General features: G+C 40.9%; 1 protein-coding gene across 1 annotated transcript in view; it reads right to left on the bottom strand.

The window, feature by feature from the left end:
• The window catches only part of CPNE4 (copine 4), a 621,882-nt gene that overhangs the window by 170,354 nt on the left and 423,942 nt on the right, over positions 1 to 27,586 (bottom strand). Inside the window, exons 4-7 of the mRNA XM_049870893.1 lie at positions 22,184 to 22,255; positions 19,240 to 19,314; positions 10,459 to 10,542; positions 4,097 to 4,186 (exon numbers count right to left, since the gene is read on the bottom strand). Of these exons, the coding sequence (XP_049726850.1) occupies positions 4,097 to 4,186; positions 10,459 to 10,542; positions 19,240 to 19,314; positions 22,184 to 22,255 (321 nt within the window). The remainder of the gene's footprint in view (positions 1 to 4,096; positions 4,187 to 10,458; positions 10,543 to 19,239; positions 19,315 to 22,183; positions 22,256 to 27,586) is intronic.

Raw genomic sequence — 27,586 nt, 5'->3', positions numbered from 1 at the left:
GTATTGGTCTGGAATTCCCTTCAAAACAATTGAGTGGTAGAGAGAGGGAGGGAAAATGAATGGTGGGGGCATAGCTGAGATAAAAGTGGCCACGTTAGTAATTGTTGAAGTTGTGTAATGGGTGTGGAGGTTCTTATAGCATACATCTACTTTCGTGTATGCTTGGGCATTTCCATAATATGTTAAAAATAAACTTCTGAAAAATACTTATTTGAATAGTGTTTTTATTTTCTCATAAGGGAGGAGTAGAGAATAAATAGACAAAACCAAAACAAAATGTTAGTGTAGATTGTGAATAAATGAGAACTAAAAAAAAAAAAAAAATTTTTTTTTTTTTTTTTTTTTAATATCAAGCCTCAGTGAGGCAAGGACCTAATCATTAAAACTTTGCTAAGATTTTCAATCTAACCTGATGAGAGGGTTTTCCAAAAATTCACTTTTGGTTTTTCTTTTTTTTTTTACGATCAGGGAAGAATGACACCCACCTGGACAGAGCGGCTGCCTGCCAATATGGTGCCATTTTGTTTTGGAGAAAGTTGGCTAGGGAAAGCCGTGGGAGAATTTCATGGCGGATTTTGTAACAAAATAATCAATGTGAATAAGGGACAACACTGGAAGTCTGTCCTGCCTTTCAGAAAAGCTGTATCTAGTTATTGTGAAAGGAGCCCTAGTTGCGCAGTAGTTAAGTATTTGGCTGATAACCAAAAGGTTGGCACCTTTTGGTTCTAACCCACCAGGTGCTTTGCGGGAGAAAGACCTGGCGATCTGCTCCCATAATTACAGCCTAGGAATCCGTATGGGACAGTTCTACTCGGTCACATTGGTTTGCTATGAGTTGGAATTGACTTGATGGCACCTAACAACAACACTTATTGTGAGCTGGTTACTGTGACACTGTGTGGCCTAGTAAACCGCCCCCCCACACACACACATACATACATCAGTGAGGGCAGTGAGGCTCAGACAGCTCATGACCTGATGCCTCCCTCATGTCTCTATCCATTAATTCTGGAAATAGTCACTGGATGTCGGCTCTGTGCTAAGCACCATGCTAGATACCTGGGTATGTAGTGAAGAAAACACAACTCCCACCCTGAAAGGCTAAAACAGGAAGAGCAAATCATCTGTTGGGGAGTCAGATATGTAAACAGGCAATTTCAGAACAGGCAGAGAAGTATTCCCATGGGCAGAGTTGGGGGGTAATGAGGCAACCCACCCAGGCATGAAGAAGTCAGGGAAGGTTTCCTGGGAGTGGAAGGAGGTTTAACAGACCCGAAAGAAAACAGTATGTTCCAGGAAAATCAGAGAAAGGTGGAAGGAAGGCACCCAGGCACGCTGAGGAGAGCGAGGACATGTGGTGAGCGGGTGCGGGGCTGAGAATGGCGGGAGAGGGTTGACTGGGTGGTGGAAAGTCACGTGAGGACATTTAAGGAGCAAATGTCAACACCAGGGCTTCTCAGCAGCATCAGCAATACCTAGGAACTTGTTTTTGTTGTTAGTTGCCATGGAACTGATTTCAACTCATGGCGGCCCCACATGGGCAGAGTAGAACTGCACTCTGTAGGGTTTTCACGGCTGTGATCTTTCGGAAGCAGTTCACCGGACTTACTTCTGAGGCACCTCTAGGTGGGTCTGAACTGCCAACTTGTGGGTTAGTAGTCCAGCGCTTAACTATTTGTGTCACAGAGGAACTTGGTAGAAGTGCAAATTCTCAGCCTCACTCCAGACTGACTGAATCAGAAACTGTGGGGATGGGGCCCAGCAGTCTGTGTTTTAACAAGCCTTCCCAGTGACTTTGATGGGTGCTGTTTGAGAACCACTGATCTAACCCTCCAGGGGACGTTTGGCAATATCTAGATACTCTCATGGTTGTTACAACTGGGGAGGGAGAGTGCCACTAGCATCTAGAGGTCAGGGATACTGCTAAATACCCCATCACGAAATCCAGATGTCAGTAGTGCAGCTGCTGAGAAATCCTGGTTGTCCCTCCCTTCCTTCCATCCATCTTCTTCACTCCATTTCCTCTACAGACAACACTCAAAAGACTACAGAGTACTCCTTTTCTACATTTTTATTTATTCATTTACAGATAACCCTTTCCTTTTATCCTTTTAGTAATTTCCCATGACAAAGCTGACATATGGCTCAAAGAGATATTATAATTATTTATGGCCAAAGGCCACTTATCTCCCTAGGAGTGGGATAGTGCTGCTCAAAGTACAGACAATAACAGCCCCCATGCCTGGAGCTGTAGCTCTTGGCTGTTCTGGGTTCATAGGAGCTGCCACATGAAGGCCCAACAACCAGGAGTCCTCATTTTGGCATTACTGACAGTTTCCTGTGGGGATTGAGGCTTGAAATATCTTGGCTCTTATTGGAAACATTAGGGCATAACTCTTGAGCTGCTCCTCAAGAATATGGAAGTAAGCATGTCCTGAGAGTTCAACCACAAAGTCCACACAGAATAGGCTTAAGCAGAGTTATTCAAAGTCACCTTATAGGGGGTCCTAAACCAACCAGATGGATCTCTAACCTGACTGATAGCATTTACATCAGAAGAAGGTTTGTGGGGCAAAAGGAGTGAGGAAAATATGAAGCCATCGAGAGAAACATTGGAATGCCCGTCTAACACTTCCCAGGGGATCAGGTACCCTGAAAGATCAACATGAAAGTTTAGTCTTCCTGATGGATCTATATTCCCATAGCGGAGGTAGATGCCTCAGGCTTTCAGAGTCTGAAGTCAATAGTCAGCTCCGTTATCCAGCATCCTAGCTCTGCTTTCAGATCACAGCAACCTTCTAACAATGGCCTTCCCTGGGGTTTGCCAAGACGGAGAAAATACCCGGGTGAGGGTGATGTGATACCAGGTAAGCTTGATGATCATGATTCTCACTAAACATTAATCAGTCAATCAGTTAGACTAATCCTTAGTCGCCTGTGAAGAAGCCCTGGTGGCGCAATGCTTAAGTGCTCGGCTGCTAACTGAAAGGTCGGCAGTTCGAACCTACCCGCAGCTCCGTGGTAGAAAAGACCTGGTGATCTGCTTTGTAAAAGATTTCAGCCTAGAAAATCCTATAAGGCAGTTTGTCTCTGTCCAATAGGGTCACTATGAGTCAGAATTGCCTCAACAAGCACACAACAGTCTCCTGTGAACTGACTTGTCAGCCTGAATTGGTAAAATCAACTCTGGGGCACTGACAACATGGAACTTCTAAGGTAGAGGGAGGGATAGACCATGGACCGTAGGGAATGCCCCCTGCACTTTGCTTCTGGTGTTCAGCCAGTTGTCTGCCCTTGGTGATTCCTGGCCCTCACACTATGTTTTTTCTTTCAATTTCTACCTTCCCGTACTGCTCAAAAAACATTTGTGGCTGATTGAAAAGATGGCCATAATATTTCGTAGCTCCTCCCTGCAAGAGGTGGGGTTTATTTCCTCAACCCCTGAATCTAGGCTGGCCATGAGACTTGCTTTGGTCAATTGTGGAGAAAAGTGACCTTATGTGAGTTTTGAGCCTAGGGTTCAAGAGACTTTGCAGCTTCTGTCTTCGCTTTCTTGGAACCCTAAGGCCACTGTGTGTATAAGTCCTAGCTAGCCTGCTGAACGATGAGAGACATATGGCCCACCCACGCCAATCAGTGCACTAGACAGCCAGCCAAACCCCAAAATCAGAGTGACTCTGCTCATGTGCAGCTGATGGCAAACACAGGAGGGAGTCCAAGTGAGATGAACAGAAGCACCACCCAGGTACACGCAAGCTCAATTTCCCAATGCACGGAATCATAAACTAAATAAAAACTTACTGTTTTAAGCTACTAAGTTTTGCAATAATAGATAACTTATACGACAACGATTGTGTTCTTAATAACTACTTAGTATACCCTGATCTTATTTCCACAGTTTTCTCTCTGAGAAGCCATAGCTTTTGCCTCTGAGATTTATTTTGGGCTGTCTCATTAGCTTCAATGGTTCTCACAGAAAAAACAGGTGGTTGAAAAATGGAACAGAAAGTTTTGGGTTTGCCAGTGTTAACTTGAGTTGAAAGAGAAGGATGAAAAATATATAAAGAATTGCATTTCTCAGACATAGATTTCTGACCTTTAGCCGGCGGTCTAGGTCTCCACTGCATAGAGAATTTACAGATACTTTGAATGATTTCCAGGCTGGACTTAAGTTATTCATCACAACCTGAGAAAAGAAAGAAAAGAGTGGTGGGTGAGGGAGGAAGTACTTGACGTTTTCACATTTCAACATAAAAACTGCTTGAGCAGTCGTCTTGAAGCTTATGGAAAGAACAGTTGTCTGGAGCTGGTGCCATCATGAAAAGCTGGAGTAGTAGATCTTTTAAGGGTGATCACTCAGTGGGTCATTATGGGCAGAAGTCCTGGCTGTCACTGGCCTGGGGGTTGTCTCATGAATCAGGACAGTAATATTACCCAGCCTGTGGATGCTGGGAATGATTCCTTCTAGATCAAAAGAAGCTGGAAACAAGAATGTTGGGTGGCCTCTGGCCTTTGACAGAGGATCCCTAGTTCTGCAGGACCATCAGTTCTATGGCATAATGCCCTTGATTGGGTCAGCAGGGGTAAAGATTCCTGGTGGGGTGGAAAGGGGGAAGGGAGAAGGAATAAGGTAGCAGTGCAATTCTACCATTAAAGAATTGGATGGTCTTTGTAATCTGTGACCTTGAGTCAGATCAGGTTGCAAGCCAGAGGAGATGTTTCTAGAAGAAAAACCCCAGAAAGCAAAAACCCACTAGCTCATCACCATCTCAATCAGAATATACTAGGATGGCACAACAGGGGCAGATCTTCAGTGTTATAAACTAAGTCTGCAATATAGTAAAGCCCATCTAAAAGCAACTTCCAAATCATGGATTTGGTTAAATCCTGCCCAAGAGTCCATACAAGTCAGATCTTATCCTGCCGTCACTATGATTCATTCAAATAATTTAACTTGGTTCCAAATGTATGAGTACCTGCTCTATGCCTAGCACTGAGCTGGGTTCTTTCAGGCAGGGGTTCCCAAAGTGTGATTTCCGGACCAGCAGTTGCTGCATCTCCTGGGAACCTAATAGAAAAGCTATTTCCTGGCCTCCACCCAGACCTAAGGACAGAGACTCTGGAGGTGGGCCCTCCAGGTGATTGCGATGCTTGCTAAAACTTTGAGAACCACTGGTCTAGGGGACATACAAATAACGGTAAATAAAATCCTGTCATATTCATTTTTCTTCCTATGAAGTTTTTACTTAGCAGAGGTCTTAGAATTGCCAAAAAATTAACCCTTTATCCAAATAAATACAACATAAATATTTTATAAATGATTCCCTCTTCTGCTAAATTCCTTAATATAACTATGAATTATTGATTAGACCATGGGATTATTATTAAATTTCTTTTAATGCATTAAAATAGAAAAATAATGTTCCTGTGTGAGTTAGCCTCATGTCCTGATATCATGGGGATCATCAACATGATGGTGAGAAGAAAAATTAGATGAGATTGTTTGGGTTAATTGTAATTTCTTACCCTTACATGAAAATCTAAGAGACAAAGATGTTTTATTGAACCAGTTTTGAAAAACTCAATAGCAGATCAAAATTTCAGCTAGAAAACTTCTCTGAAATTAAATGTGTGTGTGTGTGTGTGTGTGTGTTTACCCCCGGAGAACAGTATTGCTTGGTATGTATTTTGTATATACTGAGTAAGCAAGGTGGAGCGGGGGGGGATCAAGGTTATGTTGTTTGACTCATTAGAAAACTTTACAGTCATGTTTCTTGTGAGACTCCAGGAGCCTGTCAGCATTGGGGTGTGGGGGAAGTTCTTGAGATTCTTGAGAATAGGAGAATTTACCAATATCAAGAATGAGAAGAGGTATGTTGAGTTGCAAGGAGCAAGGAGAGAAGAATGTTGTGAGACCAGAATATATAGATATAGCACCCACCTCCAACAGAGATACCCCCCTCCTTTTCTGCTGCACATTAAAGCCCCCATTTTACTGACTGGAGCAAAAAGCATGAATAAATATCAATTCTAGTTATTTCCAAAATTTATGCACTTCTCCTGAAAGAAGTTTGTTCCACCAAAGGAATCTACATGTGAAGGTGACTCTGCTTGGTGCTGGTGGCAGAGTGTCACTCAGGGCAACTGTCCTCAAAATACTCCCCAGGTATTAAGTTCCAGAGAGTCAACATTGTACTGCACCATGCAGTAGACATACTACATATACTCAACTCCGTTCATTTATTCATTGTTTTATTAAACACACTTTTTTAAATGCCTGCTATGTGCCAGATGACAGCCACAGACTAGCCCATCCAAGGCCATTTAATCCTTGTCTACTTTAAATATGTCATGATACGTTCTCCTAAACATCATCAGCAACTCCGTTACTTCAGGAACACGGAATCAGAGGAGGGTGATGGGAACATGGTACTCCATTGTTATCCTGTGAAAGCCATGAGGGTTTCTTCTTCTTTACCCTGCCACTGGCCATGAAAGCACAACAGGGTCTTCTCTCAGCAGCAAGTCAGTCATCAAAATTACTCCACCTTTTCCTTATCAATGCATTCCCACCCCCACAGAGTCTCTTTTAGAAATAAAAAGTAGAGATGGGATTGGTTGTTGAGTGGGTTTGTTGTTGTTGTTAAGTGCCCTGTAGTAGGTTTTGACTCATAGCGACCCTACGTACGACAAAATGAAACACTGCTTGGTCCTGCACCGTTGTTGCAGCCACTGTGTTAATCCATCTCATTCAGGGTCTTCCTCTTTTTCACTGACCCTCTGCTTTACCGAGCATGATGTCCTTCTCCAGGGACTAATTAACTCCTCCTGATAACATGTCCAAAGTATGTGAGACAAAATCTCGCTATTGTGGACGTACTTCTTCCAAGACAGATTCGTTTATTCTTCTGGCAGTCCATGGTATATTCAATATTCTTCACCAACACCATAATTCAAATCCATCAATTCTTCTTGGCTCTCCTTATTCCTTGTCCAGCTTTCACATGACTGTGAGGTGATTGAAAACACCATGGCTTGGGTAAGGCTCACCTTAGTCCTTAAAATGATATCTTTGCTTTTTAACACTTTAAGAGGTCTTTTGAAGCAGATTTTCCCAATGCAATGTATCCTTTGATTTCTTAACTGCTGCTTCTATGTGTGTTGATTATGGATCCAAGTAAAATAAAATCCTTGACAACTTCAACCTTTTCTTCATTTATCATGATGTTGCTTATTGATCCAGTTGTGAGGATTTTTGTTTTCTCTATGTTGAGGTGTAACCCATACTTAAGGCTGTGGTCTTTGATCTTCACAGTAAGTGCTTCAAGTCCTCTTCACTTTCAGCAAGGAAGGTTGTGTCATCTGCATATCATAGATTGTTAATGAATCTTCCTCCAATCCTGATGCCCCATTCTTCTTCATATAGCCCAGCTTCTCGGATTATTTGCTCAGCATACAGATTGAATAAGTATGGTAAAAGGATACAACCGACACACACTTTTCCTGACTTAAACCACTCAGTATCCTCTTGTTCTGTTCCAACGACTACCTCTTGGTCAATGTACAGGTTTCTCATGAGTACAATTAGGTGCTCTGGAATTCCCATTCTTTACAGTGTTATCCATAATTTGTTATGATTCACACAGTCGAATGCCTTTGCATAGCCAATAAAACACAAGTAAACATCTTTCTGGTATTCTCTGCTTTCAGGCGTGGTTCATCTGACATAAGCAATGATATACCTTATTCCATAACCTCTTCCGAATCTGGTTTCAGTTTCTGGCAGTTCCCTGTTGATGTACCCCTGTAACCGCTTTTGAATGATCTTCAGCAAAATTTTACTTGTGTGTGATATTAATGATATTGTTCGATAGTTTCTGCATTCTGTTGGATCGCCTTTCTTTTGAATGTGTACAAATATGGATCTCTTCCACTCAGTTGGCCAGGTGTCTGTATTCCAAATTTCTTGGCATAGAAGAGTGAGCACTTCCAGATCTGTATTTGTTTATAGAAACATCTCAATTGGTATTCTGTCAATTCCTGGAGTCTTGTTTTTCACCAATGCCTTCAGTGCAGCTTGGGCTTTCTCCTTCGATACCACTGGTTCTTGATCACATGCTACCTCCTGAAATGGTTGAATGTCAATCAGTTCTTTTTGTTACAGTGCCTGTGTATTCCTCTCATCCTCTTTTGATGCTTCCTGAGTCATTTAATATTTTCCCCATAGAATCCTTCAATATTGCAACTCGAGGCTTGAATATTTCCTTCGGATCTTTCAGCTTGAGAAATGCTAAGCACTTTCTTCCCTTTTGGTTTTCTATCTCCAGGTCTTTGCACATGTCATTGTAATACTTTATATTGTCTTCTTGAACCGTCCTTTGAAATCTTCTATTTAACTCTTTTACTTCATCATTTATTCCATTAGCTCTAGCGACTCTATGTTCAAGAGCAAGTTTCAGAGTCTCTTCTGACATCTGTTTTGGTCTTTTCTTTCTTTCCTGTCTTTTTAATGATCTTTTGTTTTCCTCATGTATGATGTCCTTGACGTCATTCCACAACATGCCTGGTCTTCCCTCTTTAATGTTCAATGAGTCAAATCTATTCTTGTGATGGTCTCCAAATTCAGGTGGGATATACTCAAGGTTATACTTTGGCTCTTATGGACTTGTTCTAACTTTCTTCAGTGTCAACATGAACTTGCATATGAGCAATTGATGATCTGTTTGTTCCACAGTCGGCCCCTGGCCTTGTTCTGACTGATGATATTGAGCTTTTCCATCATCTCTTTCCACAGATGTAGTCAATTTGATTCCTGTGTTTTCCATCTGGTGAGGTCCATGTGTATAGTCACTGTTTATGTTGTTGAAAAAAGATATTTGCAATGAAGAAGTCTTTGGTTTCGTGAAATTCTATCATGCAATCTCTGGCATTCTTTCTATCGCCAAGGCCATATTTTCCAACTACTGATCCTTCTTCATTTCCATCTTTCCCATTCCAATCACCAGTAATTATCATTGCATCTCGATTGCATGTTTGATCAATTTCAGACTGGACAAGTTGGTAAAAATCTTCAATTTCTTCATCTCAGGCCTTAGTGGTTGGTGTGTAAATTTGAATAATACTCGTATTAGCTGATCCTCCTTGTAGGCTTATGGATACTGTCCTATCACTGACAGCATTGTACTTCAGGATAAGTCTTGAAATGTTCTATTTTACATGAATACGATGCCATTCCTCTTCAATTTGTCATTCCCAGCATAGTAGACCATATGACTGTCTGATTCAAAATGGCCAATACCAGTCCAGTTCAGCTCACTAATGCCTAGGATATTGATCTTTATGTGTTCCATTTCATTTTTGATAACTTCTAATTTTCCTAGATTCATACTTCATACGTTTCACGTTCTGACTATTAATAGATGTTTGCAACTGTTTCTTCTCATTTTTGAGTTGTGCTACATTAGCAAATGAACGTCCCAAAAGCTTGACTCCTTCTGCATCATTAATGTAGGCTCTACTTTGAGGAAGCAGTTCTTCCCAGTCATCTTTTGAATGCCTTCCAACCTCACTTCTGGCACTATATCAGACAATGTTCTGCTGCTATTCATAAGGTTTTCACTGGCCAGTTCTTTCAGAAGTACATTGCTAGGTCTTTCTTCCTAGTCTCTATTAGTCTGGAAGCTCCATTGAAACCTGTCCACCAAGGGTGACCCTACTGGTATTTGAAATACCAATGGCAAAGCTTCCAGCATCACAGCAACACAAAGCCACCACAGTATGACATGTAGTGGTGAGTGGGTTTGGGGAGGGCATTTCTGGGTAGTGAGGAATAAAGTTTGAAGCCACATGGAGAAAGAAGAGAAAGGAAGATAAGGAGATGCAGGGAGACTAAGTGGCTGCTGAGACAGGGCAGCCGTTCACGTGATAGTCTTGACATAAATTCAGTATATGCATTTTCCCTGAGGAAGCAGATTGGCTTTTCAAATTACAAGGAAGCTCAGGGTCAGACAACCTTAGTTCAAACCTCAGCTAACTGAGAAAGTGACAGGACCTCCCCAAAGTTCAACTTTAAAAAGGCAGTAATTATAATAACTATGTGAAGGGATTTTTGTGAGAAGTAAATAAAATAATGTTTATATTAATAACTTAGTACAATGCTTAGAACATAGTATTCCTCACTAACTGTTAGTTAGCATTCATGTTTTTATTATTAACAAGTGGCTTTCTGTCTGTATTGAAGGCCAAGAATGGAAAACTGGGGTTAAAGAAGGTGTTCCCTTCCAACATCTAAATTGAGGGGGAGAAAAAAAAAGCTATAAAGGTAGAAAGTAACCTTGAGAACAGTGAAGACTCCAGGTCTCAGCACCTATTCTACAGACATTAAAAATGTGAGGGGTTTCTCAACCCAGTTTATTCTTTTAGGAGACAAGATAGCATAGCTAAGATAACGCGTCTCACCTCAGTTCGGTGCACAAGCTGCTGAGTTGCATCATCGTTCATGCGGAAAATTTCCAGAAATGGGTCAGATTTACTGAAGAAATCCTAAAATAGGTAGAAAAACAGTAATGAGTTATTTATTTTTGTTGTTTTTTTTCTTTTTCTGCTGCATTTGATCCAGCTGGGATCAATATGTGGCGTGGAGGCCATGCTTGTCATCTCTCCCCGTGTGCCTGCCCCAATTACACCCTAAGTTTCTTCCTCCCTCTCCCATCCCTTCCCTGATGGATGGGGCCACATTAGCTTGTTCCTATGAACCCTTGGGCTCCTTCTCTGGTATTTCACTTAAATAGATTGTTGGTCCCTCAGGGAACTTGTTTGTGAATTATACTCACTTCTGACCACGCTGGAAGAACTATCTGTAATTTTTCTTTTTCCTCTTTGTTGATAATATAATTTTACTATCATCAAGGTATTACATTTTTACTCAAAATGGATAATATAGAAAAACAGAAAGAAGGAAAAATAGCCCATAATCTCACCCATAATTCCACAATCACCAATAGCATTTTGGTGAGTCTTTTTCTAGAATCTAGACATATTTCGTTTTCTTTTTTTAAACATATTTGTAGTCATACACTGTATACAGTTTAGTACTCTGTTTATGCCATTTAGTAGTATATTGCAATGCTTTTTCTATTTCAGTTCATATGCTTTTTAAAACACTATTTACTGTGGGCAGAATTGTATGGAGGACATCCTATAAATCAGGGGTTCGGGTGGACATAAGGATTCCTTGGGTGGTGCAAATAGTTAATACTGCTAGCTGAAAGGTTGGAGGTTTGAGTCCACCCAGAGGTGCCTCAGGAGAAAGGACTGGCTATCTACTTCCAAAAACTCAGCTACTGAAAACCTACGGATCACAGTTCTACTCTGACATGCACAGGGTCACCATGAGTCAGAATTGACTCAGTGGCAACTGGTGTGTGTGTGGAGGAGGGTGGACATAAAGAAAGATCAGGTATAGTCTTTGTCTTCAAGTAATGGAAAATGTAATACGTAGCATGCTGGCTTTTGGACTGTTTTCATATCTGGACTCCACCACATATAATCTGGTTGATCTTGGGCAAGATATTTAATTTCTTGCAGTCTCAGTATCTTCGTCTGTAACTGGAGAAAGTACCACTTCTTGCCTCATAGCAATGGGGGAGGATTAAAGGAGCTGGTGCATGTGAAGGGTTGAGTCCAGTACCTGGCACATGTAAGCACTCAAAATATGTTGGCTGCTATGATCATTATCAATAGAAAAGACAATGTATGAGGGCACTGTGTAAGGGATGATTGTTATTAAGGAAGTATCTGAAATAAAACACTCATAAGCAGCTCACAGATATTTGAAGTTTATATTCAGAATGCATAGCTTAAAAACCACAACTCTGGGTCTAATTATGGTCACTTGAGTGCAATCTGGAATTTTTGGTCATCCATTCAGATGGCCCTCAGGTCCTCAAAAACTAAAAATGGGACTATCATATGACCCAGTAATTCCACTCCTAGGTATGTACCCAAAAGATCTGAAAGCAGAAACTCAAACAGAGACTTGTACACCAATGTTCATTGCAGCATTATTCACAATATCCAGAAGTTAGGAACAACCTAAATGCCAATCAACAGATGAATGGATAAACAAAATGTGGTACAGACACACACAATGGAATACTACTCAGCCAGTAGAAGAAACAAAGTCTTGATATGTGCTACAATATGGATGGAGCTTGAAGACATTATGCACCATGAAATAAGTCTGTCACAGAAGGACAAATATTGTACAACCTCACTTACATAAAAAGACAAGAAAAGGCAAATATGTAGAGACCAAAGTTTATTAATGGTAACCAAGGGAAACCCTGGTGGCATAGTGGTTAAGAGGTATGGTTGCTAATCAAAAAAGGTCAGCAGTTCAAATCCAGCAGGCACTCCTTGGACACATCATGGGGCAGTTCTATTCTGTCCCACAGGGTCACTGTGAGTTGGAATTGATTCAATGGTCTTTTTTTTTTGGGGGGGGGGTTTAAGGGTGGGAGGGAGGGGAAAGGAGGTGTTAATAGTGATGAAAAAATCCAATTGATTAAGGGTAGAGTTGCACAGCCAATTACTGTAATTGCTGTCAATAAGTTGCACACCTGTAAAAAGTTAAACTGGTAAAAGTTGTGTGATAGATATGTTTACAATAATGAGAGAAAAAAAAGAATAGCTGCTGAATATGCTTATGTACAAAGAAAAACCTCACGGGATTTGTTCCTTGGTTTGGAGGTTTAGGGTCATGATTTTATGGTACATCCCAGTTAATTGGCCTAATAATGTGTTTGGTGCTTCTGTTCTACTTCCTAGTTCGATACATAGTACCTGGGGTCTTAAAAGCTTCCAAGTGGCGATCCAATGCATGACAATTGGTCTTTATTTGCCTGGAGCAACAGAAAAAAAAGAGTCAGGAATATCAGGAGGAGATGGAATATGTGGCTAATTGCCTCCATGAACTAATGTCTCCTTTGCCATGAGACCAGAAGAGCTGGATGGTGCCTGGGTGCCACCACTGAATATTTTGATCAAAGATTCCATAGAAGAACCCTCATCAAAAGGGAGAAAGTGCAGAATAGAATCTCAAATTCTCATGGACTCCAGGCTTTCTGGAGTTAAGGAGTCTGGATGAACCCCCGAAACTATTGCCCTGAAATGTCTCCTGAAGTCTTCTTAAAATCAAACAATAGTTTAGCTTAACTAGTAAAAAAAACTCTGCCTTGTGCTCTTTTAAGAATTATCTATAACTATCAAAGTGACAACAGCAACTCGAAAGATTACATAGGAAGCTTAGAGGGCAGTGAGATTACATTAATTGGGAGGAACAACTCAGAAAAGGAGGGTGAGAATGGTTGTACAACTCAAAGAATGTAATCAGTGTCATGTAGAAATGGTTGAATTGGTATACGTTTTGCTGTGTATATTCTCAACAACAATAACAGCAACAAAAAAAGGTGGCCCTTGGAGAGATTCAGTGCAACGTAGATGTAATAAAGTTTTGCTATGGTGAAATGCTTTAATAATTTGGAGGCCATGTTACCCTGCAGTTTTGGTCCAATATGAAAGAAATTTAGTTACGTGAGATGGTGGTAAGCAATCAGCTGAGGTTTGGACTGGAAAGGAAGCAGCACATATCCGTGAGAGTGACCTTAAAATAGAATATTGGAAATAGAAGAGGTAGCCTGACGGATGTGGAGTCGTATCCACACTCTATTGCTCAATAGCCTTTGATTTGGGGCAAATTGTTTAATCTCTCTAAGCCTCATCTATAAAATGGGAATAATACCACCCACCTTTGGGAATATGGTTATGAGTTTTAGGGATGATGCAGGTAAAACACATGGCACATTTTCGGTGTTTAATGGTTATAATTTTCTACAGTTAATGCAGATTGGATTACGGTTCCCAGGCAGGCATACTTACACAGAGTAAAATCACAGCACAACAGGTAGAGATCTCACATGGCCGGAGAGAAGAGGCTGGCAAACTGTGGTTCACTGGCCAAATCTGGCCTGCTGCCTGCTTTTGTAGATAAAGTTTTATTGGAACACAGCCATGCTCATTCATTTACCTATTATCTGTGGCTGTTTTTGTGCTTTAAAGTAGAACTGAATAGTTGGGACAGAGATCATATGGTCTACAAAGGCTAAAATATTTACATCTGGCTCTTTACAGAAAAAGTTTGCTGACCCCTGCTTTATAGCCAGATTTATTTGCTTATACATCACTTGATTAAACCGGCATCATGTAACCCTAAAAACACAGCCTATAATGATTACTATTACAAATTGGAGGCCACCAGGGTGAATGAAAATCAGTTCCAACACATAGACATGAATACTTTCTCAGAAATGGGTGGGGTAAGAATATTTGAATGTTCAAGAGTAATTATTACATTCATATCTTCTACCTACAGGTTAGATTAATTGCTAACTGGCTGCTAATGTAATAAGTATGCTTTAGAAATGAGAAAGCCCATCTCTCTGCTAAGTGTATTACATTAACATTAGATAAACAAGTTATTTCTTGAAAACCTCATCTACTTTATACACTGGCTGTCACTGAAGACCGCCTCTTAGGCTTCAAGGACTCTCTGGGTTTCCATCTTGGGAAGATAGCTGGTGGTCTGTTGGACAGCATTGGATAGCAAAACTAAAAATAACTATTTCTGTCAAAAGGAATGAGGCTTTTCTCTGTCACTAAAGTTTGCAAAAGTACTCAGTGCTCCCTGATATACCCTACGACAGCTATTTTTGAACTTTTTGGTCTTAGAACACCCTTACACTCTTAAAAATTATTGAGGACCCCAAAATAGCTTTTGTTAATGTGGGTTGTATCTATGAATATTTACCATATTATAAATTTAAACATAATATTCATTTAACATTAATAAAAATAAACCCACTACATTATAACATAAATAGAATTTTTAAGGGAAAACAACTCTATTTTACAAAGTTAAAAGAAATAGTGAGAAGGGCATTATTTTATACTTCTGTAACTTAGTTTAATAACTGGCTCAATAGATGGCAGCAGGGCTGTCATATCTGCTTTTGCATTCAATCTGTTGTGATATCACAGAGCATGTACCCACTGGAAAACTCCACTGTATGCTTGTGAGAGAATGAGAGTGAAGAAAGAAAATACTGTCTTAGTATTATTATGAGAATGGCTTTGACCTCATGGACCTCCTGAAAGGGTCTTTGAACCCCAAAGGCTCATTGGATTCTGCTTTGAGGAAGCGTACCCTCATCTCCTTCCTTCCTGGCTTCCTACTTCCCTAAAATACATGAGCACTTTACCTAGTCTTTCACATTCTGAGAAATCTACAACTTCTACCCATTAACTCTCTGTCCTGTAAGAAGATTTAGATTTCAGTCAGGCAACCTGAGTGAATTCCTCTCTGTCATCAATTTTTTTATGAGCGTGTGTGTGTGGGTGTGGGTGTGTGTGGGTGTGTGTGGTCTTGGGTAAGTCATTTCACATCTCTGAACCTCAATTTTCTTATCTGTAAAAGAAGGGAATTGGATTAAACCAGTGGCTTTCTACCCGAGGTACTTGAATACTCTTCGGTTTACTAGGAATCCAGATCTTCTATAATCATTGTCTGAATTGGATATTGCATATTTCCCCCATATAGTCGTACTGCAATTTTTCAAATGTATGTAGAAATCGGTTGTGTTCAAGATACTCATTAAAGAGTAAAAAGCTAAGAGCTTTGTTTATCTCATAGGACCTTTTAGTTGTGATATATTTTCTAAAAAGATAAATTCAACTGCTAATGTCTAGGTGGCTACAAAATCATTTGATGCTAAAATCTAGAAAGAAGCCCTCCTTGAGGACTTCTGGGAACTGTTTCTCAGCTGTGACGTGAAATGACTGTGCTGTCTTATTCTGGCTTTATCACAAAAATATTGTGGCAGATTGCATTTTCCAAGGATGGCCACCACAATGTCCAGTGTCCATATGATTTTTTACAATATAACCTTGCCACTGTTACATCAAGGGGGTGGAGCCTAACTCTCCCTCTTGGAATCCGGGCAGGCCTTATGACTCATTTGTAACCAATAGAATACAGCAGAAGTGAAGATGCATGACCTTCAAGGCTAGGTCAGAAAAGGCCATGCAGCTTCCATGTGATTTCTTTGGGATGCTTTCTCTGGGAGAAGCCAGCCATTATGTATGAAGTGCGACTACCCCAAGACCATCATGTAGGAACTCTCATTTACTGTCCCAGCCTTTCAGCAATTCCATGTGCTGGGTACGGGAGTAAAGTTAGCTTGGACCCTCTAGACCAGTTCAGCCATCAGCTGGGTAGCACCGAGTGATCTCGATCAACGTCAAGAGGACCAGAAGAGTTGCCCAGTTGAATGCTGACTGATGGCCTGACCCTCAAAATTATAAGGTATTTTTTTTAAGTAGTGGTGGTTTTAAGCCACTAGGTTTACGGGTGGTTTGCGACGCAGCAGTAGACAACCAGAGCAGTAGTACTGGGTCTTTGGATAAATGATCAGAACTTGCTAAGCCCTGGTTTCCAGAAAACATTGATGAGTTGATCATCAGGGGATCATCTTATTCTAATGCTCCTTGATTCTACAACTTCAGCCTCTTTCCACCTGAGACCGTTCACATCCCAGCCCAAACCAGAGCTAGGTGTCTGCTTTACCCACATATCAAGTATCTGGGCTCTATAACACCAGGACATGAGGCTCAGCAAGGACAGGGCCCTGGAAGATCACTGCAGCAAAGGGTGGGAGTGGCCATCCCATCCAGAACCATATGAAATGCTGGAGGGGCTCCTTCGGTTCTGTGAGCAAGTGCTCATTTGACTGAAGGGAAACTATTCACTCACCTTAGAGCCAAAGGGCCCACTAACCAATCCCCAGCCTCCCTTGCACTGTAACATAAGTCAGTTAGAGGACAAATTACAGGTACTAAAGAAACTACTTTGAGCCCTGGTGGTGCTGTGGCTAAAGCACTTGGCTGCTACCATAAAGGTCAGTGGTTTGAACCCACCAGCTGCTCCGCAGGAGAAAGATACAGTAGTCTGCTTCCATAAAAGTTTACAGCCTTGGAAATTCTATAGGGACAGTTCTACTCTGTCCTATAGGGTCACCATGAGTCGGAATTGACTCCATGGCAGTGGGTTTGGTTTTTGATTTTAAGAGACTACAAGGAGCCTGGGTGGTGCAGTGGTTAAAGTGTTTGGCTGGTAACCAAAAGGTCAGTAATTCAAATCCACTTAAGTGGAGAGAAGCCATTACAAGCCATTAAGAAGCTTAAAACTGCTACAAGTTGACCAGATAACTTAAATGGTGCCAGGGAAGATACTTTAGTTTGGTGAATTACTCTGAAACTTGGGGAGATGAGGGGGAAGGAGCATCAACAGTTATGGAGAGGTGAGGGTTAAAAGCTTGCACCCAGCTGAGGTCAATGCAGATTGTAATTCTCAGCACATGACTCAGGCTAATGTCCAGAGGTAGAAGTTTGTGAAGTTTTCACACGATCTACTTTGGACACTAAAAAACACCCAGACATAATTAGTTTATAAGGATAAAGTCTTCCTTGATGTCCTGAGGCAGAATGAATGACCCTTTCCAGGACATTCTGGAACATGTATAAAGATTATTACTGGACCTATTGCCTGTCATGGCTATAGTATTATTATATCACTTGTTGCTTAAATTTTTGTCTCAGTTAGATGGTGAATTCCAGGTCGTGGTGTGAGAGTGATTTGAAGCACATCTTTTTTCCAGCATCTCAACAAAGATTTGGTAAATACATGATGAATAAATGAACAAATAAAAGAAGTGAACAAATGAATGCATAAATGGGCTGAGTATTTTTTGTAGGTGAGAAATGCTGTAGACATACCCAGAATACAAGCTGCTGCTTAAGACTTCAGGGTGTTGCTTGAGAAATTGCTTTACCTTTTCAGGCTAAGGCCTGTAAGTCATTGAAAAGTGGTGTTGCATCCCCAAATTTCCAATTCTCTAGTTTTACTCCAGAAAAATGGAGTCCTATACACTTATTGATGTAATGGCTTGTTGTTTCTTTCTTTTTTTCTTAGAGTATGGTTGGTGGGAAAATATAGATATTATATGGCGAGATTGGGGAGGACACTTTTTTTTAAGGGGCGGGGACAGCAGAGCTTTTTCTGTATGTACAAGATTCACATGGCACATGATTGGGTGTTAGCTGCAAGTTGTAATAGAAAGAACACAGACAGGAGTCAGACTAACTTGGGACCGAGTCATCACTTTTCCCACTTAACTACCAGAGTGCAGTGGCCATGAGAATGTGCCTTGCAGACATTCAACTACAGGAAGTATAGCTGACCAAGGGTCCCAGCTGCCGTGCTCTGAAGTCAATCTCTGAGTTTGCTCCTAGGTCAGACTTCACATGGTCTGCTCCTAGCCAATGACTGAGTGCGTAGGGGATACAAAGGCAGCCCCATTCCTGGGAGGCATGGGGCTCCTCTGATGACCACCTCCGGCTCCAGAGCTCCTTTCTTAGGCTGCGTGGTACTCCAGGGTATGTCCTCCCATTCTTCACGCTCTCTCTTCTTCACTCAGAGTCAGACTTACATCGTCGTCAGCCACCTCTCCCAGACTTCCTCCCTGTGTTCCCTGCACAGGCATTTCCCCTAATAAAACCCTTGCACTTTTACTCCCATCTTGGTGTCTGCTTCTTTGAGTATCTGAATAACACATGGAGTGACCTTAGACAAGTTATTTCATCTTTGAATCTGTTTCCTCGTCTTTGAACAGGTTATAATACTTGTTTCCTGGGGTTATTAGAATGACTCAATGTGATAATGCATGAAAAGCTCTAAATTCTGTACCTGGAATATATAGGTGTTTAATAAATGCCATTTTTCTTCCCTTTCACATCTTCCTTTTTCCCTTGGAATAGCCCTAGCCAATGGGGTTAAATAATACTTACCTGTGCACATCTAGCCTGCAGCATTTGGGGACAAATGAAGTCTTGGTATAATAAAATTGTCCTGTTTTAGTTACAGTCTTTCCACATTCTCATTAACTGATTCTCTACTTGGGGGAAGCCTTACTTTGCAGATCTCTCTGAAATCTTTGATCTGTTTAATAAAGTCGGTTGAAAGGAAAAAACAGCTGCAGGGGGAAATCTGATTAAATTGTGTGTGCTAGCTTTATTACTTCCTTCATTTTTTTTTTTTTTCAGTAAGGTTAATGCCAAACACTTTACCTTGTCATCCAATTTCCGTGCGTTGAATGCAAGTTCAACATAGTCGTCGTTGCCAGATAATTCTTCAGCAATCACCTAAATGAAAAGGCATGCTTCAGTTGAATTAGAGCTAGGCCACTCAGCCCAGTCACCCAGGAGCAAATTTAGCTCATGCCCGGCCCAAAATCAACAAAAACAAAGGTCAGACAAAGAGTTTTTCCACAATCTTGGGCCCTGCCTGGGGAACATGGCCCAGCGTTTCCAGGTGTACAAGAAAACTCTCTGGAAATAGACTACAGTAGATGCTTAGATCTTATTTGTGCTAATCATAAGAGAGATGGGACTTAAGCTGAAGAAAGTGGTATTTGGAGCAAGTGTCAGGAGAAGCTTCTTTCTTTTAAGGTCACATAGCACTGAATGGCACGTCCATGAATAACTGTATATTTTCTCTTTGGGAAGTTAAAAAGGAGGGAGAGCAGTTAACATTTCTTCACTGTTTTGAGTCAGACCACCAAGGGATGGGGAATAAATTGGTCTCTATGTCCTTTCCAACCAACGATTGTATGGTTGTCATGGAAATGTTCTAATCCCTATTTAAAAAACAAAAAGGCTGTTCTGGGCTTTCTAAGATGGAAGGGAGAGGAAGAGACAGAGAGAGAAATAAAAGTAATGTCCCAAGCCCTTACCATCCAAGAACAGGGCTTTCCTGACAAGAATTTTGATGTAAGTGAAGATGTAAGAATGTCCAGGAACCTCTTTCCTAATAAGTCACTTTCCCATATTTAATAGCCAGTGACTCTCAAAGTTTTGGATCAGAAATTGGTGGCAAGTCAGCAGACTAGTTGCATATATAAGCCATTTATAAATAATGCTGCAACCTCACCAAGTATTCAGGGACCACAGCCCGTGGTCATCCTTGTTAAATTGGTTATGTTGAGACACTGAGGCTTAATTCAATTCCATCTCAGTTCTTTCTGAGTTCAACTGTTCCATTACAAGTTGGGTCCATTTGTTATGAGTAGTCACTGGTGGTAGCCTCTGAGAAATTTAAGTTATTTTATATCAAATATTAAAGGTAAAAATATTGTCAAAAAAAGAACCCCCCCCCCAAACTGTATGAGCAGCTGAGGAATAGCGAATGAGTCTGGGTACACAGTAAAAACTCAAAAATGCTTGATAAGCCAGAAACCATCATATTTATATTTTTCATTTGGTCCTCTTTTGTCCCTTATCATCTAACACATCTTAAATTCCACTTCGACGGTGGTCCTTAACTATTTTGCAGCTATGGATGTCTTTGGAAAGCTAATGTAGAGACCCAGAATTTTGCATACATTTTCAAGTGTTTTCCAGAAGCCATGGAGTCAATGTTTTGATCCAAGGACCCAAATTTAAGAGGAGAATTTAAATATTTAAAATTAAGAAAAATATTAAATTTTGGGGGAATGTGTGGAAGAAATTCTCCCACATATCTTACAGAAAAGGTGGCAAGGTGAGGATTTGTTCTGAGGAAGAACCATTGCAAACCTCATACCTGGATCTACCATTCCAGTACTCTTCTGGGTTTACAGGCTTTCAGAGTGAGCCCTTGGGTCCATGGCTTTGTAGGGCACCACTAGTCTTCAAAGACCCATTTGCTGCATAATTGAATGTGGCAGTCAAGGATAAGCTTCCACATGGCAGTGTCTTTTAAAATGTTCAAGCAATAAACTAAGATTAAGTTCTTGTAAGAATGGCCACGATATTCACCACTGGGAACACTTTTAAATTTTTTCCTTAAAAAAATTGCTTTTAGAAAAATGAATCAGTCATTCTCAAGTTAAAAGAGAATGTTCAAAGGAACTTGGAAGGTTTGCCTCTGGACAATTTGCCTTACTTGCAATTCAGATTCTCCTGGTACTTTTTTCTATCCTTCTTTCCCTCCACATGGCTAAATGGTTGGACCACTTTTTCTACTTTCCTTAAGGCCTCTCATATAAGGTGTCAACATTTCAAATTCTATAAGTTCTATTTGAAAATTTAAGATCTTATTTAGAAATATTTCTTGCAATGCTCAATAGAACATTCTGCCATGATAAAAATGCTCTATAAACTTCACTGTCCCATACAGTAGCCTCTGGCCACATATGACGATTGAGCACTTGATATGTAGCTGATGTGACTAAGAAACTAAATATTTGATTTTACTTAATTTTGAATAATTTTAAGTTTAAATAGCCAAATATGGTTAAAAAAAAAAATGGAGGCTACTAATTAGACAGCAAAGATCTAAACTATTATATCAAAGATGAGTTTTAAATGCTGGATCTCTGATGCTTAGGCAACAAACCAGTCCTTGGATCAAATTCTGTTTCAGCAAATTTTTAATTCTCTACCGAAACGAGAGGCAGGGATAGGCGTCTTTGGTGAGAATGGCGAGACTTCATCTTATATACTTTGGACATGTTATCAGGAGGGACCAGTCCTTGGAGAAGGACATCATGCTTGGTAAAGTAGAGGGTCAGTGGAAAAGAGGAAGACCCTCAAAGAGATGGAGTGACACAGTGACAGCAACAATGGGTACAAACATAGCAACTGTTGTGAGAATGGCACAGGACCGGGCAGTGAGTCATTCTGTTGTACACAGGATCACTATGAGTCAGAACAGACTCAACAGCACCTAACAACAACAACTGTGTTGGATAACTCCATCTTTCTCCCCAACTAAAACCTACATTGCAGTTAAAGAAATGCCTAGTAGAAGTGAGTGACCTCACTTTCAAACCCTCCTTCTTTGCCACTTTTCCTAGGGGTGGAAGGGTCAAAATTCCATTGGCAGGAAGGAGAAAGGAGGTGGCCCGGGTAGTTCAGCAACTGTAGAATCAATTTGCAATAGCCAGAGGGTCTGCTTCCTAAATATTCAGTTAGGACCAGCCAGCTCCATGGGGCACTCTACCTGGGCAGACAGATGCTTAGGGAGGCTTACCGTGATGGAGGACTTTCCTGCTGTGTTCCCATGCTTCAGCAAGGATTTGGACAACTTTCTCTGGGAAACAATCTGTACAAAAGGAAACAAAAGGTGGAAATATTTGTCATATGACTGCAGGTCTGTTTTGTTTTTTTCTCTACAAAATTCGGCATTCAAAGGTCTACTAGAAATTATGACCACACTTAGTCTCCATTTATATTCCAAGATTTACCCATGGGCCTCTCTGAAAATACAAGTTACTCTCTTCTTCCTTTCTTTCTTCTCTCTTATGAAATGTGACATAAGAGACTCAGTGAGTGAGGAATTATAGATAATTCTGTCAATTAGTAGGTGGCTTCATTGGTGCTGAGCCATTTATATCAAAATTAGTTGGAAAAAGTTGAACATGCACATTAAAACAAAGCAGATAAAGCTTCAGAATGATCTCAAATTAGCACTAAACCTCTGCAAAGTGAGGAATGGGTGCAGGAAAGGAATGGAACTCAAGGTCTAAAATATACTCCTTTGGTATATATAACTTCTAGAGCTCTATTTTTAATATATTCAATAGTAAACTATAAAGTTAGTTATCAGGAAACTGATGCTCAGACAAGCCAAGTAGGAGTGATTGGGGTCTTCACCATGATTCAGTGTCAATGCACAATGTGCAATGACAATTAAAATCATCATTATCTTGGGAGATATTCTTAGCAGAACCTGCACCACACCCTCACTCCTCCTCTTGCTTCCTTTTCTGAATGAGAAGTTCGGCAAGGCATTGAGACCCTAAGGATAAAAGGCTTAAAAGTGAAAGCCATGCTCTTGCCTAGGGAAAACAAAGTCACTGTTGTGGTAGGCAGCTTGTATCTAAGATGGCTCCCAATGGGCCTCACCTCCTAGTATTCATGCTCTTGTGTAATCCCCTCCTTCTGAGTGCGGAATGGACACATGGCTTGCTTCTAATGAAGAAAATACCACAAAAGTGATGAGATGTCACTTTGGAGATTAGGTTACAAAAAGACTGTGACTTCCATCTTGCTCGCCATCTCTCACTCTCTCTCAGAACTCTCACTCTGGGGGAAGAAAGCTGCCATATTGTGAGAAGCCCTATATAGAGTTTTATATGTCAAGGAATAGATGTCTCTGACCAACAACCAATCAACCAATGAGGGTGTGAGGCCTGAAAACAGCCCCATGAGTGAGCTTGGAAGCAGATCCTTCCTTCAGTACCTCTCGAAATAACAGCACCTTAATTGCAGCCTTGTAAGAGACTCTGATTCAGAGAACCCAGCTAAGCTGTGTCCAAATTCCTGACATGCAGAAATACTAAATGTTTGCTTTTTTTAAGCTGCCAAGTTTTGGGGTAATTTGCTATGCAACAATAGGTAACTAACATATACATTATTTACAGACAGAAAAGGACATCACCATGAAAGGCAGGAAGACAAACTCGTCCTCTGAAATCCTCATATATTTTGTCTCTGTGCTACAACAATGAAAATACCAACAGTATGGTGCTGCCAAATGCAAAAAGTCTGGAGAACTTCCCAAAGCCAAGCAGATTTAACAATTCTGATGTTCAGTCTGCTACAATCTGAACCGAAAAGAATATTTCTGTAGAAAGGGGGGTAAGGAAATTGAGGCATTTAGATGGGTTGGTTTGAGTATGGTTTATTTATGTCTTGTTGTTGTTGTTGTGTGCCGTTAAGGTGATTGCAACCAGGGCTTCGAACTTGTTCTTCCTGGTTCAGTCATGGCTAAGGAAGCTTCAGTCATGGCTGAAGATGCAAATCTGAAATAGACCTGAATTTTTAGAATTTGGGTGAACTGGAGCTTTTTTTTTTTTTTTTTTGGAGCAGTAACTAGAATGGAAAAAAAAAAAATTACGGGTCAAAGCCCTGCTAGAAGTTTAATCTCCCTCTTAGAAAACAAGGGCAGCATACACATTTCATAGCAACCAAATCTCTTGCCCTTTGGATTTTGAGCAAAGAAGGCAATAGTGGTGCCCCAGTCAAAGATGGCGGCTGACCTTAAACGTGAAAGTCCTGCCAATAATCCAACCTCATGCACAAGGCTCTTGGAAGGGCTCACTATGCCTCTTCTGAGTCTCCCATTCCAGGGCTTTGACCTGTAATTTTTCCCGTTCTGGTTGGCATTCCAGGTAACACAAATTGTAAAACTTCAGGCCTATTCCGGTTTTACTTCATTGGCCATGACTGAATCAATTTGAACGGGTTCAAAGCCCTGATTCCAACTCACAGTGACCCCACAGGATACAGAGTAGAACTGCTCCATAGGGTTTTCTAGGCTATAGTCTTTATGGGAATAGATCGCCAGCTCTTTTCTACAGCAGAGCTGCTGGGTGGGTTTGAACCACCAATCTCTCAGTAAGCAGCTGAGTGCTTAACCATTGCACCACCATGGCTCCTTTTATTGATGCCTTAGAGAAGTTTGATCCTCACAGGAGTTGACTTTGAAGAGAGAGAAAACCTTCACTTTATGGCAGAAGATTGCATGTATCCTTTAGTTCCCTCCAGTAATCCCATAAATATGTGCTGCTCCCTGCTGGGGTCAGGTGAGAGTCAGTGGAGGAATCAGCTCGTACTACTGGCCAAGCAGCTGATAGACAAAGTTATTTCTGAGACTTAAAAGGATGTTGTTGTGCCAACATGATAGTTTTCTTTCATTTTGGATTTATTCCTTTTTTTGTAGCTGGGTATTAGGCATTGCCCCCAAGGATTCCCACTGCCAGTGAAATGAGTGTCCATTAAGAGAGAGTTCTGAAGGAGAACATTTCCTAAAAGTTAATCTCCAGTGCGGTGGCCAAGTCCTCTCTTGCTGCTCCAGTAATGACCCCATTAGAAAGCCCCACATTGCGTTTTATGGATGAAGATGATTATCCTTCAGATAAAATGCACCTAGTCTAAGTCAGTGGTCCTGTTTAGCTCCACTTTCTGAGTAATCTTGATCTTAACCTTTAGTTGTCAGGTGTGGGGAAAATGAAATAGAATTTTCTTCCAGTATTTGATATAGAAGCGTCTTAGCCATTGCTACTCAGAAATAATGTATTGCTTAGTTATAGAAAACTAGAAGCTCAAATGTGGAAAACGTAAAGATATCTAGCCTCACTACACGAACTCTTTTTCCTTACTATCACCTGTTGGCGGTAGTGGTGGTGGTGGTGACAATGATGATGACAATGATAAAAACAAAAACAAAAAAAACTCAGTGCCATCAAGGCGATTCTGACTCATGGCGACCCTACAGGACACAGTAGAACTGCCCACAGAGTTTCCAAGGAGCGCCTGGCGGATTCGAACTGCCGACCCTTTGGTTAGCAGCCGTAGCACTTAACCACTATGCCACCAAGGTTTCCAATGACAATGATAGCAGTGGAAAATCCCATTTAAGAAGTAACTATTACATGGCAGATGGTTTATTCATTCCACAAATATTTATTTAGCCTCCATTGTTTGCCAGACTTGGTGCTAGGTGCTAGGAATAGAGTGGTAAGTAACATGAGATGCAGTATGTGACCTCATAAAGCTTGCAGACTAGCGAGGAAGATGGGAATTAGCCAAATGGTCACATAAACAAATATAACCTGTCAGAAATGAGAGATGCACTACCATCGTGGGGACAATGAGTGGACGGGCAGCAGGCCAGACAGGAGTAGATGAGTTAAGAGGCTCCTGCAGTAGTACAGAAAAGAGGTGAGGGTGGCAGTGGAGTTGGAGAGAAGAGTCCAGACTAATGAAATAATTGGGTGTAAAATTGTCAGGACTTGGAAATGGATTGAAAATGGAGACAGACAGAGGAGGTATCATAAATGCATCACTGGATTGGATGGTCGTGTCATTCACTGAAATGAGAAACATGTAAAGAAAACAGTAAGTTTTGGGCAAAAATGATGTGTTCAGGTTTAGGGAAGAAAATGGATTGGAGGGGGCTAAAGAAGAAAAGAAGAGGGAAGGAAATGGAGCCAGCATGTGAAGAGAAGTTTCAATAGGTTTTGCTATAATGTAGAAAAGAAAGAATAGTATCTATAAGGGAATGAGAAATTAAGTAAGATTTTGGCCTTAATGGGTACTCTACATACATTATTGAGTCCCCGGATAGCACAAATGGTCAAGCACTTTCTGCTAACAGAAAGACTGGAGGTTCAAGTCCGCTCAGAGGCACTTTAGAAGAAAGGCCTGTTGACCTACTTCTGAAAAATCAGCCATTGAAAAGCCTGTGGAGCATAGTTCTACTCCAACACGCATGGGGTTGCCCTGAGTTGGAATTGACTCAACGATAACTGATTTGGGTGTGCAAATGCTTAATGTGCTCGGCTGCTAACGAAAAGTTTGGAGGTTGGGGTCCACCCAAAGATGCCTGGGAAGAAAGGCCTGGTGATTTACTTCCAAAAAATCAGCCACTGGAAACTCTAGAGAGCATAGTTCTTCTACTCTGACACACACGAGGTTGCCGTGAGTTAAAGCTGACTCAAATGTTTTAATAAAAAATACATTTTTGCTATTTTTTTAGCCCTGCAATTTGATATTAGTAGTTCCCTTTTTAATAAATGAGGGAACTTGGGCACAAAGAATTTTAGTAACTTTCCCAAGGCCACAGAGCTAAGAGGTGAGTGTGGCAGGGATTTGAATGCAGACCTCACTCCCGAAACTGAGTAAGTGAAGTCATGAAACAGATTCAGGAAGTTCTCACAGCTGGATTTGCATAGCATGTGTTTAAGCACTAGATCTCATGTCAGGGCACTATATCCTCAATATGTAAACATGGAGAAAAATGTAACTAACCAAGCTAAGCCTCATGTATGGAGTAATCTGAAGACATTGGCCTTGGCTAAGGGCAGTGTGGCATAATGATAAGAAAACATAGGTTCTTTATTTATAGTTGGATATCCATAAACTAGCATAAATGGAATGTCAAATGATAATGGAGTTTGCATTCCTTCCAATCCTTAGTTCTGAAACTAATCTCCTCACCTTTTCTACCTGACTTATTAAGAAGATTCCAGTGGTTCTTGTCCTGTAAACAGAATCGTTGTTTTTCCCCTTCCCCATGCATGCATTGTCACTTATTCTAGGAGAGATACCACTGCCCAGAATAATGCAGACATTGTCTCAAACTTGAGATGAATCAAAACACAGCAGGAAAAAGAGAAGACAGACAGCTAAAGAACGTTAGGAAGACTTTAAAGTTTCCCTCCAGGGGTGTTTTAGCAAGCTGGGCTGGGGGCGGGGGGAAGACACATGAATAAATAACAAAATGAGGGTCACCTCTTAGCAGTAGCCAGGCCACCATCTGACGAAAGAACTGACAATATATTCTTTTTCCCAAATAAAGCTGGTCTCAGAAATTACTTGTGCTCACTGTTATTCTGTTTCATCTGTATTTGTTACCTACCCCATGGCT

Source organism: Elephas maximus, chromosome 27, assembly GCF_024166365.1.
Source record: "Elephas maximus indicus isolate mEleMax1 chromosome 27, mEleMax1 primary haplotype, whole genome shotgun sequence".
NCBI lineage: Eukaryota > Metazoa > Chordata > Mammalia > Proboscidea > Elephantidae > Elephas > Elephas maximus.
The sequence above is the reverse complement of the archived record's forward strand: the minus strand, read 5'-3'. Positions and strand labels throughout refer to the sequence as shown.